The sequence below is a fragment of the Vipera ursinii genome, assembly GCF_947247035.1.
Source record: "Vipera ursinii genome assembly, chromosome: 8".
Lineage (NCBI taxonomy): Eukaryota > Metazoa > Chordata > Lepidosauria > Squamata > Viperidae > Vipera > Vipera ursinii.
In genome coordinates this window covers 17,487,673-17,504,267 of record NC_139519.1, presented here as the reverse complement: position 1 = coordinate 17,504,267, position 16,595 = coordinate 17,487,673, and the positions used below count along the sequence as shown (strand labels likewise).

The following is a 16,595-nucleotide window of genomic DNA, read 5'->3' as shown; positions in this document are numbered from 1 at the left end:
TGCATGTCAGTTTCTGTATGGCTAAACATTATGAGATTTTTTTTTAAAAAAAAAAGTCCTCTGTTTTTTGTAGAACTGAAGTCAGCCTACAGATAAATGTTTTCTCTTGTATTTTCACACTGAACCATTAAATGAAAATGGGATTAAAAATAAAGAGTGATTGTGTGACTGAATCATGAAACTCATTTTGATGGTGATGGGAGAAGAGCAGAATTAAAAACATAAAACTTTCAAAGAATTCCTGTTCCCGATTCAAACCTTTCTGCTCGGAAAATGACCCAACGTGGCATTATGGCCAAAAGCAGCAGATAGGAGCAGAAACCATAAAATTATGGTTTCCAGGGAATGAGGGAGAATTGGATAAATGCTGAAAAACTACTAGGGATGTCTATACAGATTTTTTAAAAAAAATGGCATAGGGATATCTGCTTTGAATAGATTAATTTCTGCCTTTTAACTGGAGCGTTTTTCAGAGGCTGACCAATAGACATCATCAGATAAATCCAAGAAATTCATTTGCCAAAAAAAAGGGAGTGAAAGGTCGAGACAGGTGAGGAAGAAAATGCTTCTGTTGTTGATGAAGTGCGTAAAATTATTATTTATTACAGTTGTTTATATCTAGTTTTCTAAAAACTAGCAGTCATTAGGGAACAACTGAATAGAAGGAGCAGAAGATCAGAATGCTCAGGGCTGATTTAGAGAATTTGGAAAGTACGAATATTACCCTGTAAAGAATACATTTGAAAGAGGTGTCTTGAAGCTGCCCTTTAAGTCTGGTAGAACCAGGTTGAAAAATAGGATGGGGAAAGACCAAATTTTAATTTTGATAACATTTATATTACTACTCTTGGGGCTGGATGGTAAACTGAGCTTGGGATAAATACAATTAATGTGTTTGCACAATAACATTGATTGCCCAAACAAAGCACATGCATTAAATGGGTTCTTATAACCTACAGAATTCAACTTGCCACACCATATTAGCTTATCTAGTGTATAGTGCAAACACAGCCTTCCCCTTAGGAGCCAGGGACCTTGCTTATTCCCGTCTATCTTAAGACTTGGATCTTTAAAATGCAGACTCATCACTTGCACCCAGTTGCTACTCTGCCTCTTTTTGAGAAGGAAATGGGAAGAAAAACTTTGGATGGAGGTGGTCTTAGTGTTGAGCAAATGGTACCCCAAGCTATCAACAAGGTATGCTTATTTGGGAATATGCCAATTGAAATCAGTGGCATATCAATTTCCTCTAATAATAAAATGACCAGTGAGCAATCAGACACCCACAAAATGGCCATTGAAAAAACCTTAAGCTGTTGCCAGCCTGATGCCTTTCAGAAGTGCTGGCAATGTTGTTGATGTTATCCTTTCAGCTGCGTCCCACTATGGATTAGGTTTCTCCATCTCTTTCCATCTTGCACTGCTTCTTTGAGTTCTGTGCTCTGGCTGGTGTCAGTTTTGACAGTGGCCGGCCCTGTAAGATCAGATAACAGAGTTGGAAGGAACCTTGGAGGTCTTCTAGTCCAAGCTATTCTCCGAAGCACCTGAAGGCAGGACAAGAAGCAACGGATGGAAACTAGTCAAGGAGAGAAGCAACCTAGAACTAAGGAGAAACTTCCTGACAGTTAGAACAACTAACCAGTGGAACAACCTGCCTCCAGAAGCGGTGAATGCTCCAACACTGGAGGTTTTTAAGAAGAGACTGGACAGCCATTTGTCTGAAATGGTATAGGGTTTCCTGCCTTAGCAGGGGGTTGGACTAGATGACCCCCAAGGTCCCTTCCAACATCATCATCATTATTATTATTATTATTATTATTATTATTATTATTATTATTATTATTATTATTATTATTATTATTATTATTAACTCTCTGCTCAAGCAGGAGACCCTATAACCAGGGGTCTTCAAACTTGGCCCCTTTATGACTTGAAGTCCATGAGTCATAAAAGAGCCGAGGTTGCCTACCCCTGCCCTAATGCTTAGCTGGTGCGGCCATCCTGACGGGATTCTGACAGTTGCACTGTGTCCCAGTTGGAGGGCATCAAGACTGGGAAAAGCTGCAAGAACTTCCGCATCCTTAAAGCTGGCCGTTCAGACGCACTTTGGGAACCCGGCCGGCTTATTCCCGACCGCGAACTCGCCATGCCGCCTGCTGCCACGTGAAAACCCCTGGCCACGCCCCCTCCGAGCTCCGTCTCGCTCAGCCCGGTTACCCAGAGCGACACGTCACTACTCGCGCCTCAACCAAGCCTCCCGCCTCATCCTCCAGGACAACCAACCCGCGTCGGCCCGCCTCCCCTCTCATCGGAGACGGAGCTGGCGGCGCTCGTCCTTCCAACTTCCGCTCGTCTGACGGACGCGGCCTCGGCCCAGTCCTCTTTGCCGTGGGGCGGGCCCAGCGTCCTGATCGACGTGGCCCTGGGCCAGTAAGCGATCTGCCGTTCGGGGCTCGGGGAAGCGGGCGGGCTGCGGAGCTGGGAGTGGGCGCTCGTGGAGCGGATGGCGGAGGGAGCGGGGCGGAGAGCGAATTCTGAGTCCCCGGTGAGGCATGGGGGCCCGGAGGGCGTCTCAGGCGGGGAAGGGGAAGGGGAAGGCGGCGTGGCTGCAGCCTGGGGGAGAGGAGGAGGAGGAGGAGGAAGAGGGCGGCAACGGCTGGGCGGTGGGATCCCCGCTGGGGGGTGGGTGTCATGGAGACCCCCCTCACGCGCGATCGGCCTGAGGCGGCCTCTGGAAGGAAAGGACTGGGGGGGGGGTTCCCCAGGCCGCCGATCGCGCCGCGCGGCTTCATTCTGCATCGGCCGCCGCCCCTCTCGCTTCTCCCCTCCCCCCCCGAGCCTTGCAGCTAGAAAAGTAGCTCCTCAGGGAAAATAAGGTGCCCATCCTTCCCAGTCAAAACCCGGGTGGGGTGGGGAGAGTGGAAGTGTGCGCGCGAGCTGGGCTTCTCCCCGAAAGCTCTCCTTCCGAGCACGAATTAAACCCGGACACGCAGGCAGGATGGCTTCACACGTTAGCGCGGAAGCAGCGTCAGTTGGAACCCTGCTTGCCTAAGCTCCCCCCGGACCCCTTTGAAGCGAGAAGCAGAGAGCAGCCCCGCTCCCTCCGCCAGGAGGAAGGTGGAAGGAAGGAACCGGGCTGCCTTGTTTTAAAGCCTTGTGGAGCCTTAAGGCAGCGTTTCCCAACCTTAGGAACTTGAAGATGCGTGGACTTCAACTCCCAGAATTCCCCAGCCAGCTGGGAATTCTGGGAGTTGAAGTCCACGCATCTTCAAGTTCCTAAGGTTGGGAAACGCTGCCTTAAGGTGTGATTTCTCCACCCATGTGAACTCCCTTTTTTCCCCTTTTCTTTTTTTCCATTTCCCTCTTCTTTTTTTTGCCTCAGGCCCCTAAGGAACGTTTTTTTCACTTTCCTTGATATTTCTACCTCCCTGTAAGGCAGATCTTATCATCCTCAGTGTTTCACAGCTTTGCTTGTCCCTGGTGTGTGTGTGTGTGTGTGTGTGTGTGTGTGTGTCACAGACAGTTGTCTGTGGTTGGCATCCAGAAGGGTCCAGGATGGTGGATTATCGGTTTAAAAAAATTACTTCTAGCTGTGCTTTAAAGCCGTCTGGCTAGATCAGGGGTCTTCAAACTTGGCCCTTTTATGACTTGTGGACTTCAACTCCCAGAATTCCTCAGCCAGCCTGGCTGAGGAATTCTGGGAGTTGAAGTCCACAAGTCATAAAAGGGCCAAGTTTGAAGACCCCTGATATAGACTTTAAGAGGAGTGGACTTCAACTCCCACAATTCCTCAGCCAGGCACGCTGGCTGAGGCGTTCTGGGAGTTGAAGTCCACAAGTCATAAAAGGGCCAAGTTTGAAGACCCCTGGGCTAGATGCTAAGAATAAGCAGATTAGCCATTTTCCACACGTTGCCGATAGTTGATATATGCTAACTATAAAAAAGCAAGTCTGATATTGTTGCACTGATTCTTTTTCAGTAGTTCCTTAAGCTGCATATAAGCGATGGGTATATTTCCCATTTTTTTTCCAAGAGAGAGCTGAAAATGCATCCAGGTCCTTGCTTTCACGCACCATGAAAAGTACCTCCTATGCCTGGTGGATCTTTTACCTGGGATGTTAATAATGTTTTACCCCTCTCATTTGCTCTCAACTGATCCTTCCTAGGCCCTGTTTATGATTTTTATTGGGAGCATTTAAATTGATAATTTGGTAACTGCAGCACTTGAATAGTGGCCCTTATAATTCTAGTTTTATTGGAATGTTTATTGGAAACCTTATTCTCATTCGTTGCTACGTAGTTTTAAGATAAAAGAAAATCTGTGATTGTTATTGAATCCCAAATGAAACTTGATTGGAAAGAAGGTGATTTCAGACAGGAAGTTGAATTAGAACTTATGTTTCTTTTTTCTCCTGGAGCAGCTGTTAGCAAAAATGAACTGTGCACCTGGCTTTTTAAGCAATTAACTTTCCTCTTGATTTCATTTTCATGAAGTACATGTTCTTTTAGATCCCCCCACTTGGCCAGCGAACAAATATTTATTTTAAGCAGTGTTTAAAGGTTGCATGAGAAAAACTCAAGTTTTATTTGTCAGCGTAACCTTTTCAAACTTCTGTAAACCTGAAATTTTGTGTGAAACCCACATCCAGAAGATAAACTTTATGCTAAGTCAGCACCCTCATAGGCTACTGGTTAGAAAAAGATAATTTTAAGTAATACTGAAATGTTTGCTTTGAATGTTTTTGGCAACCCTTGGGTAGTGTTTCATAACTTTTGCTTTTTGAAGTTTTAAAAATGGCTAAACAGTGGATTCTGTTGTGAACACATGACAACGTAGAAAGCTTCCTTCAGAGAGCAGTTCTTTGTTTTAATTGGCGTTGATTGTTTAGATCCTTAAACCATCATGGTGGGTTGTGATTAAACAAAGCAATGGACATTTCTTATGTATTTCCTCTTGGATTCTGGGAAGTATAAATAGAATTACGCTAATTTATGTGGATGGATGGTACATTGTTTTGAGGAAACAACACGGTTTGATCCTGATAAAACGAAATCTGTCCCACTGTCACACCATGCAGCATTTGCTTATGGTGTGTTAATAAAAGGATGACTTTTAAGAATGTGTTTGTACTTTAATTTTTTGGGTTCTTTTTCCTTTCAGGTATTTAAGTGTTACCTTTGGTTACCTTTGCCAGAATGACCAAGTTAGGTTTCCTCCGCTTGTCGTATGAAAAACAAGACACCCTCCTCAAGCTCCTGATTCTGTCCATGGCAGCTATTCTTTGTAAGTCTGTGCTTTAAAAACTCTAGCTGGCAAGAGTAACGTATGGCTATAACCATTACCTCTTGTTGTTGTTTTTAATGTGAATTCCACTTTGAACTTTGGCATTTTGTTCTCCTAGTCATATAGAGAGCCTTGGTGGAGCAGTGGGCTAATGCCTCCTTAAGTAACACCAGCTGCCTGCAATTAGTGCAGGTTCGAGTCCCACCAGGCTCAAGGTTGACTCAGCCTTCCATCCTTCCAAGGTAGGTAAAATGAGGACCCAGATTGTTGGGGGCAATAAGCTGACTTTGTAAAAATGCTGCTGGGGGGGGGGGCGAAAGCCCTAATAAGCAGGCATATACATAGAATGAAGGCTATTGCTAAGCACATTGATTTGTGCTTAGATTGTAAGCTGCCCTGAGTCTTCGGAGAAGGGAGGGATATAAATGGGATTAAAATAAATAAAAAAAATAAAAATAATCAACCTTGACTTGGTCTGGTTCAACCTTTCCAGCCTCGTGTGTTTCCAACAGGCAAATAACTAATATTAAGATCATTGAAACCCCATGATTAACCACACACTAAATAAATAATCACCTCTGCCTATTTCTTTGTGTTGCAGCTTTTTCTACTAGGCTTTTCTCTGTGTTACGGTTCGAGAGTGTCATTCATGAATTTGATCCGTAAGTATTGTCCCTCTTGACTCTTGATTTGATGGGAGAGATCATTTGTCTTGGTGTGTTCAGGTGCAGGCTTTGTTAGTGTAGAATACTAAGGTTCCAAATAGTAAAACAGGTTGTTCTGCTTCAGCAATAGGGCTTCAAAATATATTAGGGAGAGTGTTTTTCTGGAAGACAAAGAACTAACATTAGATTCAGATAATTTTGCAATAAAATTAATATTCTAGCCAGTTCTGCCTGGATTTACTATGAATCTTGAGTATGAGATATAATATAAGTGTTTCTTCCAAAACAGCTTTAGCAACCGTGTGGACTTCAACTCCCAGAATTATCCAGTCCAGCCATGGGAACTCTAGGAATTGAAGTCCGCAAATCTTGCCAAGTTGCCAAGGTTTAGAAACACTGTTCTAAAGGAATGTTTACAACTGTGAGATTGACTCAAAAATAACGGACTACTATTGAATGGTTATGGGATGTATCGGATGCTATAGCTCAACTGTCTGGTATGGCGACGGGCAGTTTGTATAAACGGAATATTTGTGTTGTTACAGTAAGCTAGAGAGCATGTAATGATATTTAAAAATGTAAAGCCAGGCTGCGTTTTCTTGGTTGCCTGCAAAGAAGGTTAATCCTTTATGCATTTGGAATATTTCTGTTTGGATTCTATAAGAATCCAAGAGAAAAACTGCTTTTATCAAGCTGGCGTTAATTTGTATATTAGAACTGGGAGCTTTCCTACCTAAGTACTGTGACTGAAGGCCAAGTCTGCAATACGAGGAACAGCAAAGAATAAAATCTTCCGAGCAAAGGACTCAGATTTCTGTTACTCCCACAGGTATTTTAACTACCGCACCACTCGCTTCTTGGCAGAAGAGGGTTTTTATAAATTTCACAACTGGTTTGATGATAGAGCATGGTATCCACTGGGGAGGATCATAGGTGGAACCATCTACCCAGGTAAGAGCCGATGCACAATAATATATTGTAATGGTGTCACATTTTGGAATAGTTCTTTTCTGATGTTCTGCGGACCACAGATGCAACAAATCCCCCCCCAAGTGGAGTAAGCAAGTGTCATTCATTTTTCAGGCAATGCAGCCAAACATCATTAACCCAGTGTGATATTGGCTTCATTTTATAGGGAAAAGCATGCTTACTGATCTATAAGAGGGCCTATAGTCAGCCAGCGATATTGAGAGCTAGTTGCCTCAGCAGTCCAGATTTTGCTTAAGTCTCTCGAAACATGACACTTCCACTTTTGCATCCAGCAAACCGATAAAAATCCTTGCAAATTACATCCCTGCTTCATTTTATTTCAGGTTTAATGATCACATCAGCTGCCATCTATCACGTTCTGCACTTCTTCCACATTACAATAGACATCCGAAATGTGTGTGTGTTTCTGGCTCCCCTCTTTTCTTCCTTCACCACCATAGTAACATACCACCTCACCAAAGAACTTAAGGTAATAATGAAGGATAGAGCCGACTTCTGGGAATGATGGCTATACTTTCTGTGCGTTGTATAGAAACGTTGAGACTGGCAACGTTTATTTCTAGATTTCCTCTTCCTTTCAGCTATTGATTGGCTGATTCAAGAACAGTCTTAATTGTAAGCTGTGCCAAACTTCATACAATCATTATATTTGGGGGGTCTGTATTGGTACAATGTTAGCATATTGGGAAGCAGTAAAGAAAAGTGTAATACTATGGTATAGTGGTTAAGGTGCTGGCTAGAAACCAGGAGACGGAGAGTTCTAGTCCTGTCTTAGGCATGAAAGCCAGCTGGGTGACTTTGGGCCAGTCATTCTCTCAGCCCAACCCACCTCACAGGGTTATTGTGCAAAAATAGGAGGAGGGAGGAGTATTATGTATGTTCTCTGCCTTGAAAAGTTGGATAAAAATGTAATAAACAAACAGACAATATTCCTAGGTAGGTTGCGCTGAAAGACTGTCAAAGCTTTTAGATGCATTCATTCATGTTTTAACATTCATGCATGTTGATTTAAGATGGAGGGTCACGTATGTTGAATACTGAAATAAAAGTATATTTTAGATGCTTCAATGGGAAGATGTTTGCTGGTTACAAATCAGAAATTTACTTAGACTTCCGTTAACTTGTTTGTAACAGCCTTTATTCATCACTTCTTTACAAAATTATTATTTTGACAAAATAAAAATAATAATAAATGCAAGAAAAGTGATCACGTCAAAGAAATATATGGAGCCTCCCTTCCGACACTCTACATATCTTGGAAATAATGTCAGCTTTAGTGACTGTCTTCTTTTTTTTTTCTGCCTAGGATGCAGGAGCTGGTCTTTTGGCCGCTGCTATGATTGCTGTGGTGCCTGGTTACATCTCTCGTTCTGTTGCAGGCTCCTATGATAATGAAGGTGAGGTCAGTTTTTTTTAATGTCCTTAATAATTTCAGCCTGCAATAAATGAAGGAAGGAAGGAAGGGTCTCAGTCACACAAGCACTATATAGGCAACTGAATATACTTTATAGAAACAAATATAGACTATTCCAGTGGTAGGCAACCTCGGCTCTTTCGTGACTCATGGACTTCAACTCCCAGAATTCCTGAGTCAGCTATGCTGACTCAGGAATTCTGGGAGTTGGAGTCCATGAGTCATAAAAGAGCCAAGGTTGCCTACCCCTGGACTATTCTGTTGTGCAATGCTATGGGGGAAAACGCCAAGATCTCTGACAGCAAGGATTGAAGACCGGTTAGTTCAGTCTTGATCTCTTTGTTGATAATCATCTCCAGGCTAATGTGTATTGATTTAATGATCCTCATTCATCTCTCAAATCAGACTAATAAAATTAAAATTTTAACCATTTGATGCTAAGGCAGATATAAAACATTTGTTCCTGGCATGAAACAAGAAAGTTCAAGTCTTATTTCTGGTTTCACTGTAAAGTATTTTTCACATGGAATCTGCTTCTTGGAGTTTTATTTAAAAAAAATATGTTCTAAAGAAATAATGCAAAAGTTTAAGAACCCTTTAAAAATGTATTATAAGATTGGCTCTTTGCTGATGACAGTACTAATAGTGACCTTCATGAAATGTCATGATGTTTTTAAAAATTACAGAGTTCTGTTGCTGAGTGTACCTGAATGGGATATAAATTGGAAATGTGAATAAGTGAAATTGAAGAAAAATTAGGAGACAAATATATGATAAGCAGTCCTCTTTTCTTTCTGAGAACTCAACACTTTATTTGACAATGTTTACCAGCTCTAGCAACTTTAAGATGTGTGGACTTAAATATGCTAGCTGGGGAATTCTGGGAGTTCACACATCTTAAATTTGCCAAGATTGGAAAACACCACTTTACGGTATCTTTTTACTCTTTTACGTAGCAATACAGGTTTTGCACCTTTGGATTGAAAGACTGAAGTTTGACTTAGATCTGCTTTATTTCCAGGTATTGCTATATTCTGCATGCTTCTGACTTACTATATGTGGATCAAAGCTGTGAAGACAGGTTCCATCTACTGGGCGGCCATTTGCGCGCTCGCCTATTTCTACATGGTGAGTGATAACTTTTCACCAGACGCCTTGAGACATCCCATCAAAACAGACAAAATTCGGCCTGGAATCGCTTCCCAACTTATTGATACTTCGCACATTTGTAAGCAGCATTGTATTTTTGTAAATTTATGAAGCCACCAACTTTGCTACTAAGGACTATTGTGGCACCATTTTTGAAGCATGTGCCTCTGTCCTTGGAGAAGGAAAGGGGGAAATTAGTGCTACTGTTCTCCTTATTTCAGACTACCGCGTGTACCTCTTAGCCTCCATTTGCATTACTTCTCAAAGCCAAGCTATTTTTATAAATTGCTAAATAAAGACTAGATGGTTTTCTTTCTTTCTTTCGCAGCTGAGTTATTTGTTAAATTTAAATCACACCTTGCCTGTTGGGGCCCAAGGGAGTGAATGCTTCTCTTTCCTTCCCCAATGTTCATTTTCACAAAAATCATGCTAGATAGTTCAGCTGAGAGATTGTCTGGAATGAGTCACTGACCCTCAGGAATGAAGGCAAAAAAGCAAGCAGTGCTTTCCTATTCCTAGTTTTAACTTAGACCTTTACATTAGCCCTCAGAGACCTGGCCTTGCTTGTGTTACAAAGAGAGGCACGCTAATATTAAAAGGAATAGCCAACCTTCAAGCTTAGCTGCTAAGAACAGTAAGATTTTTGAGGGAAGCAAAGCTTTTGTGTTACTCATCTCTAGCATCCCAACCCGATCAGACGCTTGCGGCATTTCAAAATGTATCATTTCTGTGTTCTATTTGGATTTTTTCCCCCAGGTTTCTTCTTGGGGCGGCTACGTGTTTTTAATCAACCTAATTCCACTTCATGTCCTGGTCCTGATGCTGACTGGACGGTTCTCCCACCGGATCTACGTGGCTTATTGTACCGTATACTGCTTAGGAACTATTCTCTCAATGCAGATCTCTTTTGTCGGTTTCCAGGTAAGAAATCTGAAAGATTGAGGAAAAGGGGATGGCAAAGCTTTTTCTGCTCTTGAACTGGCTGCCTATTGAATTTGGCCATTTGACAGTGACAGTAGTTGAAGCAGATAGCTAACTCAGTAGCCTGCTGGCCAAACAAAAGCAATTGATTGTCATTAAAAAGTAGCTTAATTGGGCTTATTCCTTCCTTCCCGTAGCCCGTTCTTTCATCTGAACACATGGCTGCCCTGGGGGTTTTTGGACTCTGTCAGATTCATGCCTTTGTGGATTATCTGCGCAGCAAACTGAATCCTCAGCAATTTGAGATTCTCTTCAGGAGCGTGATCTCCTTGGTTGGGTTTGTCCTTCTGTCCATAGGAGCTGTTTTGATGTTAACAGGTAAGGGGATGCTTGCAGGTCTTAAGAGTGCGTACTGATGTATTTCTGTCCAGTTTCATTGGAACTTTAATCCAATGGATCCAGAAAAGTAACTATTTTAGTGAAGAGTTTCTATGCTTTTGTTTGGAAGCTCTTCTTTTTTTATTTTTGAGATTCAAAAATCTTAGCTTCACTGTGTTAGCATGCGTTTTGGGGCATTGCAACTTCCTGAAAATAATGTTCTATTTACTTATATGAAAGCAAAATGTGGAAATAGATTAAAACTCTCCAACGTTTGGATACTATTTAATACCAAACGAATAGTGGGACTTAATTAGTCATGTGATTGAAGCTTTGAAGAATTCTGGATCAATAATTACAGTCTGAGTTGTAGTAGCAGAGTTTTATATTTAGTCAAAACGATTCTCTTTAATATATGTCTGAGGAAGAAGAAGCAGTAATCCTGATTAAATTTTCTGGGCATAATTGAAAAATATATTTTGATTCTTATCTTTTAGCAAAACTGAATTTCTAGATGTGTTATAGAATCTGTGTGTGTCTCTGTGTGTATAATTCAAGCATTATGCAGGCATGTTGAGATATTGCTTGAAGATATTACAACACTGCTGCATTAATATCTTTTTTGAGCCTAATTATTTCTCAATTTTGTCAGGAAAAATTTCTCCATGGACTGGACGCTTCTACTCTTTGCTTGATCCTTCTTATGCAAAGAATAATATTCCAATCATTGCTTCAGTTTCTGAGCACCAGCCCACCACTTGGTCATCCTACTATTTTGATCTTCAGCTTCTTGTTTTCATGTTTCCAGGTTTGTATAGTGTAGAAATGTGTGACAATAATATTGTGTATTTTAGCTTATGTCTTGTTTGCTCATCCTCTGTTACTTCCAAAATAATTTGTTAATTGCTTCATTCTATGCTGATCTTTGACTTGACTCGTAAAATTTTAATTTCATGTAAACAATGTTCTGCTGAAATTTGTTTTTTTTTATAAAAAAAGCACAGATCCTTATTTGGAAAAATAAGGAAGATCTTAGGGAAGTGTCTCAAGCAGATAGTCGGGGGGAAAAGTTGATCAGAAGATCTTACTTAGTGCCTTCGAAGTTTTTATCCTGCAAATGTCTAATTCAGTCTTGAACTTTGTTTGACCAGATTTTTTCCAAATCTTATTCTACGCTTAGCAGTTGACCCCTTCTCTTTTTATCTTATAGTTGGTCTGTATTACTGTTTCAGCCATCTGTCTGATGCCCGAATTTTCATAATCATGTATGGCGTCACAAGCATGTATTTCTCTGCTGTGATGGTGAGTCCAGAATGTTGGCTTACCATGGGATTTGGTTTTTTTTGGAAGAATGTACTAGTATAAATAAAAGAGATTGTCTTAATTTACTCCTGGATAGGTACATTAGACAAGATGCACTGGAGTAAACAGGCATCTTATCTGATCCCCTTTTCAATTTCACCTCCCAGAAAATCACGTATATGCATATGGCTGAATGTACTCAGTAAACTGGTGTTTTAATAGGTTCGTCTCATGCTGGTACTGGCCCCAGTTATGTGCATTCTGTCTGGCATTGGCGTTTCTCAAGTGTTGTCGACCTACATGAAAAATCTAGACATCAGCCGACCCGACAAGAAATCTAAAAAGCAACAGGATTCTACTTACCCCATCAAAAATGAAGTGAGTGGTGATCTAAGCATAATTGTTTGATACGTTGAGGTCTTCAGCCACATATTTAAAATACAGCTTATAGCCTTGTGCTTAGAATGTTCTACTTGACTAGAGATGGAAGGTGACATCATTGGAACTGTGTCTAGATTATCTGCCAGAGAATAGATGCCTCTGAATGCCTGTTGAAAGGTTCCTTTAACAAAATAGTGTTCTTTCCCCCCCCCCTCAAAAAAAATACTTTAGGCATATTTTCATGATTCCGGTTGCTTCTTAGGTTGCCAGTGGGATGATCCTCGTCATGGCCTTCTTCTTGATCACTTACACCTTTCATTCGACTTGGGTAACCAGTGAAGCCTACTCTTCTCCCTCAATAGTTCTGTCTGCTCGTGGTGGTGATGGGAGCAGAATTATTTTCGATGACTTCAGAGAAGCGTATTATTGGCTTCGTCACAACACACCAGAGGTAATACTTGCACAATTGGTCTCTGTTCAAACACGTTGATAAGAAAATTGGAACAGGCTGTAGGTTTTCTTAATGCAAAAAGGAAAAAAAATCTGTTTCCTACCACCAAAGTTTTTTGTCTAAAGTCTGCATGTCAGCTAATATATAAAGCACTTACATATCACCAAGATTTCTGAGGCAGCTACAGGACAAATTCTCTGCAAGTGTTAATAACTCACTCTTTTGCTTTTATCTTTTCACTGCATGCAGACGAAGTCATTTAATTGTCTTGATTAGCAATTAGAAGGTTGGCATTGTCATCCAATTGAAAAGCTTGCGACGCAAACCAGAAAAATACTTGTTTTGTAACCAGCCTATTTTCACCATCAGCTCATCAATACTTACTATTTTTGCACGTTCACTGAAATGTTGCATTTTTGTTTGATCTCAGGATGCAAAAGTGATGTCGTGGTGGGATTATGGTTATCAGATAACAGCTATGGCAAATCGAACCATCCTCGTGGATAATAATACTTGGAACAATACACATATTTCCCGAGTTGGACAGGTAGGTGCTAAATGCTTATGAATGATTTTCCCTAATTTTCTTTGCATTCTGAATAGTGAAGTTGGTTTTTTTGTTTTTTAAATCACAATTAACCTTTATACTTCCAAGGAATTCTGAATGCAGGTGCTCGATCTTTATTCATTCTTTTTTTTACCCGTACATTGCTAGCACCCATTATGACTGGGGTAGTGGAGGGTAAATTGCATAAAATAATAACGGCATATTTTTATGGCTCAGCAAATTGATGAAGGTTGAATTTATGAGCTGATGTGTGTTTCCAGGCCATGGCGTCCACTGAAGAGCGGGCTTATGAGATCATGAGGGAATTGGATGTCAGTTACGTGCTAGTTATATTTGGAGGCCTCACTGGATATTCCTCAGATGGTAATGCTATGTTTTTATTATTTCCCTTGAAAGGACCTCCTGAGTCACTGAATTTTGTGCATCCCTACATAAATCCAACTCAGTACAGCTGCCGATAAATTGCTTTTCATATTCATGTTTTCTGCTTTTAAAAAAAAATCAAACCAGATGGCCTTGTTAATCCAGAGCAATATTTCTCAACTACTCAACCATCCATTGGCTGGTTGGGGAATTCTGGGAGTTGATGTCCACACATCTTAAATTTGCCAAGGAGAAACATTGATCCGGATATATATTTCTTTTCCTGCTGGTATAATGTGGTTAATTTAGCAACAGGCTGATTTTTTTTTTGAGAATCTATGATAACTAGGAAGGTAAACATGCCTTCAACCTTGATGAATTGCAACAGGTTCATCCACTGCCTTACTTTTTGTTCCATAGACATCAACAAATTCTTGTGGATGGTGAGAATTGGAGGGAGCACAGACACCGGCAAGCACATAAAGGAACATGATTACTATACACCGACCGGAGAGTTCCGAGTAGACCGAGAGGGCTCCCCGGTGCTGCTTAACTGCCTTATGTACAAAATGTGCTACTACCGTTTTGGACAGGTCTATACAGAAGCAAGTGAGTGATTTTGCCTGCATTTTGCAGCATTATTGAGGAGTTAGTTTGGGGGACATATCCCTTTTTCTATATGCTGTTCTCTGCACGTTCCATGTCTTGATGCCTTGTTCTATTTTATTCTTGAGAAAATTAGGGTGTTTTTTTAATTCTCCAGCATGGGGTAGATAGTAGCAATCTTGAGGTGCATCAAATATTTTATCTCATTTCATTTTACCTTGATGATGTTATCCATTCAGTCGTGTCCGGCTCTTGGTGATTCTGTGGGCCAGGTCTCTTCACAACTTCCAATTCTGTATTAATTTGAGTTTTTCTATACTCTGGCTGGTGTCAGCTTTGATGTGTTCGGCCATCATGTTCTTTGGCAGACTGATTTTACCACTGACCGTCTTCCAAAGATAATTGCTTTCTCCAGTGAATTCTCCTGCATGCCTCTTGAGCACTAAAAGTGCTGTTTTGAGTATATGGGAATTATTTTGAGCTTGGACCAGATTTGTATTCCATTTGTATTTGCGCTGGAGCTGGATTTCCGCCAATCGTTTTCATATTCTTTGGTTTATGGGAATTTATATCACGAGGTGACCGTATTTTGCACCCTCTTTGCTCTGCTCCTGTTCTCTGATATGGAGAGAGCTTGATATGGAACAAGACACAGGCATGATTGATTAAATACTACCTTAAAGGCTACCCAGAATTTTAAAAAGCTTGGATGTGTTTTTTTGTAAAGGGAGATAATTGGAATTCATTGGAATGGTTGGTTAATCTCTTTCAGCCATTGTTTGCTTTCCTTTGTCTTTAGAACGCCCACCAGGTTATGACCGAGTGAGAAATGCTGAAATTGGCAACAAAGACTTTGAGCTTGATGTTTTGGAAGAAGCTTATACCACAGAACACTGGCTAGTTCGAATATATAAAGTAAGCCAACCACATACAATTGTAGCATAGAGTTACCCTGTGGTAAGATGGGCAGTCAATAAACTGGATGGAAGGATGGATGACAACTGATAGTTAATCTGTACTACAGGTAGTCCTCAGCTTATCAATTCAGACCAGAATTTCCACTGTTATTAGGTGAGCCTGATTTTACCACCTTTTTGCCAAGGTTGTTCAGCAAATTATTGCAGTTACATGAATTGAGCGATCACTAAACCAATCTGATTTCCCCCATTGACTTTGGCAGGGAAGGTTGCAGTAAAGTTTTCATTAAAACTTTCATTAGTTTTTAATACCTTCTACAAATAACATTGAAATGAAAAAACCTAAAAAATAAAATTTTGTTTTAACAGGTAAAGGACTTGGATAATCGTGGATTGTCAAGAACGTAACCTGCCTTCAGATGTACCATAATAAGCACTGATCGAGCCTTTGTGAAACAGATGGTTTTTATACTCTTTGCAGGCATGGAATTGGGGCTTAATTGCCCAAGGAATCCCATCTTCATGTAATGAATCTGTATTATGATTTTTATAAATACAAACCTGCTACCAAATCAGAAGGAGTAGCTTTATGAAAGGATAATTAAAAGGGTGTGGAAAATGTGGGTTCTTGTTCATTTCTTTCTAGCTTGTCTCTTGATAATTTATAGTTGTAGTTAAATCAGTTTTCCTTACTCTATTGCTCTCTAAACTGGGGATACTAAGAATTTCTGCTCAATAGGTCTAGACTCTAGATGGTCCTAGTTTGACAGCTGATCTAAATGGCCAGTTATTTATAGCTCAAGAGGGTGCCAGTAACTGAATTAGTTCTCCCAACTGGTTCTCCTGTAGTATTTTTTATTCCTGCACACTCTAATGACACAAATGAACATATTTGGTATGTTACTTAACCATTTGGTTTTGTACAATATGATGTAAGATATTCATGATGAAAAGAAAAAAAAAATCTATGAAAGACATCACCGTAACACTCTGGGGTAAATTTTGCATACAGTAGTCTTTCAAAAAAATTTAGGTTTTTTTTTAAAGAAATAGCTATATGATTGAAGGGTGCTCCTGTTTTACTTTTGATAAAAAAATAAAATGGGGAAGAAATCTGGAAGAGTTCTGCTAGGGCAGGGGTAGGCAACCTCGGTTCTTTTATGACTCATGGACTTCAACTCCCAGAATTCTGGGAGTTAAAGTCCA

The 16,595-nt window shown here is 40.6% G+C and overlaps 1 protein-coding gene across 1 annotated transcript; it reads left to right on the top strand.

The window, feature by feature from the left end:
- The first annotated feature begins 2,435 nt into the window (after nt 1–2,435).
- STT3A (STT3 oligosaccharyltransferase complex catalytic subunit A) lies at nt 2,436–16,012 on the top strand. Its single transcript, XM_083368559.1, has 18 exons — nt 2,436–2,545; nt 5,162–5,284; nt 5,886–5,946; nt 6,779–6,900; nt 7,263–7,408; nt 8,246–8,336; nt 9,375–9,481; nt 10,259–10,423; nt 10,621–10,801; nt 11,454–11,609; nt 12,012–12,103; nt 12,326–12,481; nt 12,747–12,935; nt 13,366–13,482; nt 13,764–13,866; nt 14,287–14,475; nt 15,272–15,387; nt 15,759–16,012. The coding sequence occupies exons 2-18, from the start codon at nt 5,197–5,199 to the stop codon at nt 15,795–15,797; spliced, it is 2,118 nt and encodes a 705-aa protein (XP_083224685.1). The 5' UTR covers nt 2,436–2,545; nt 5,162–5,196; the 3' UTR covers nt 15,798–16,012.
- The last annotated feature ends 583 nt before the right edge of the window (nt 16,013–16,595 follow it).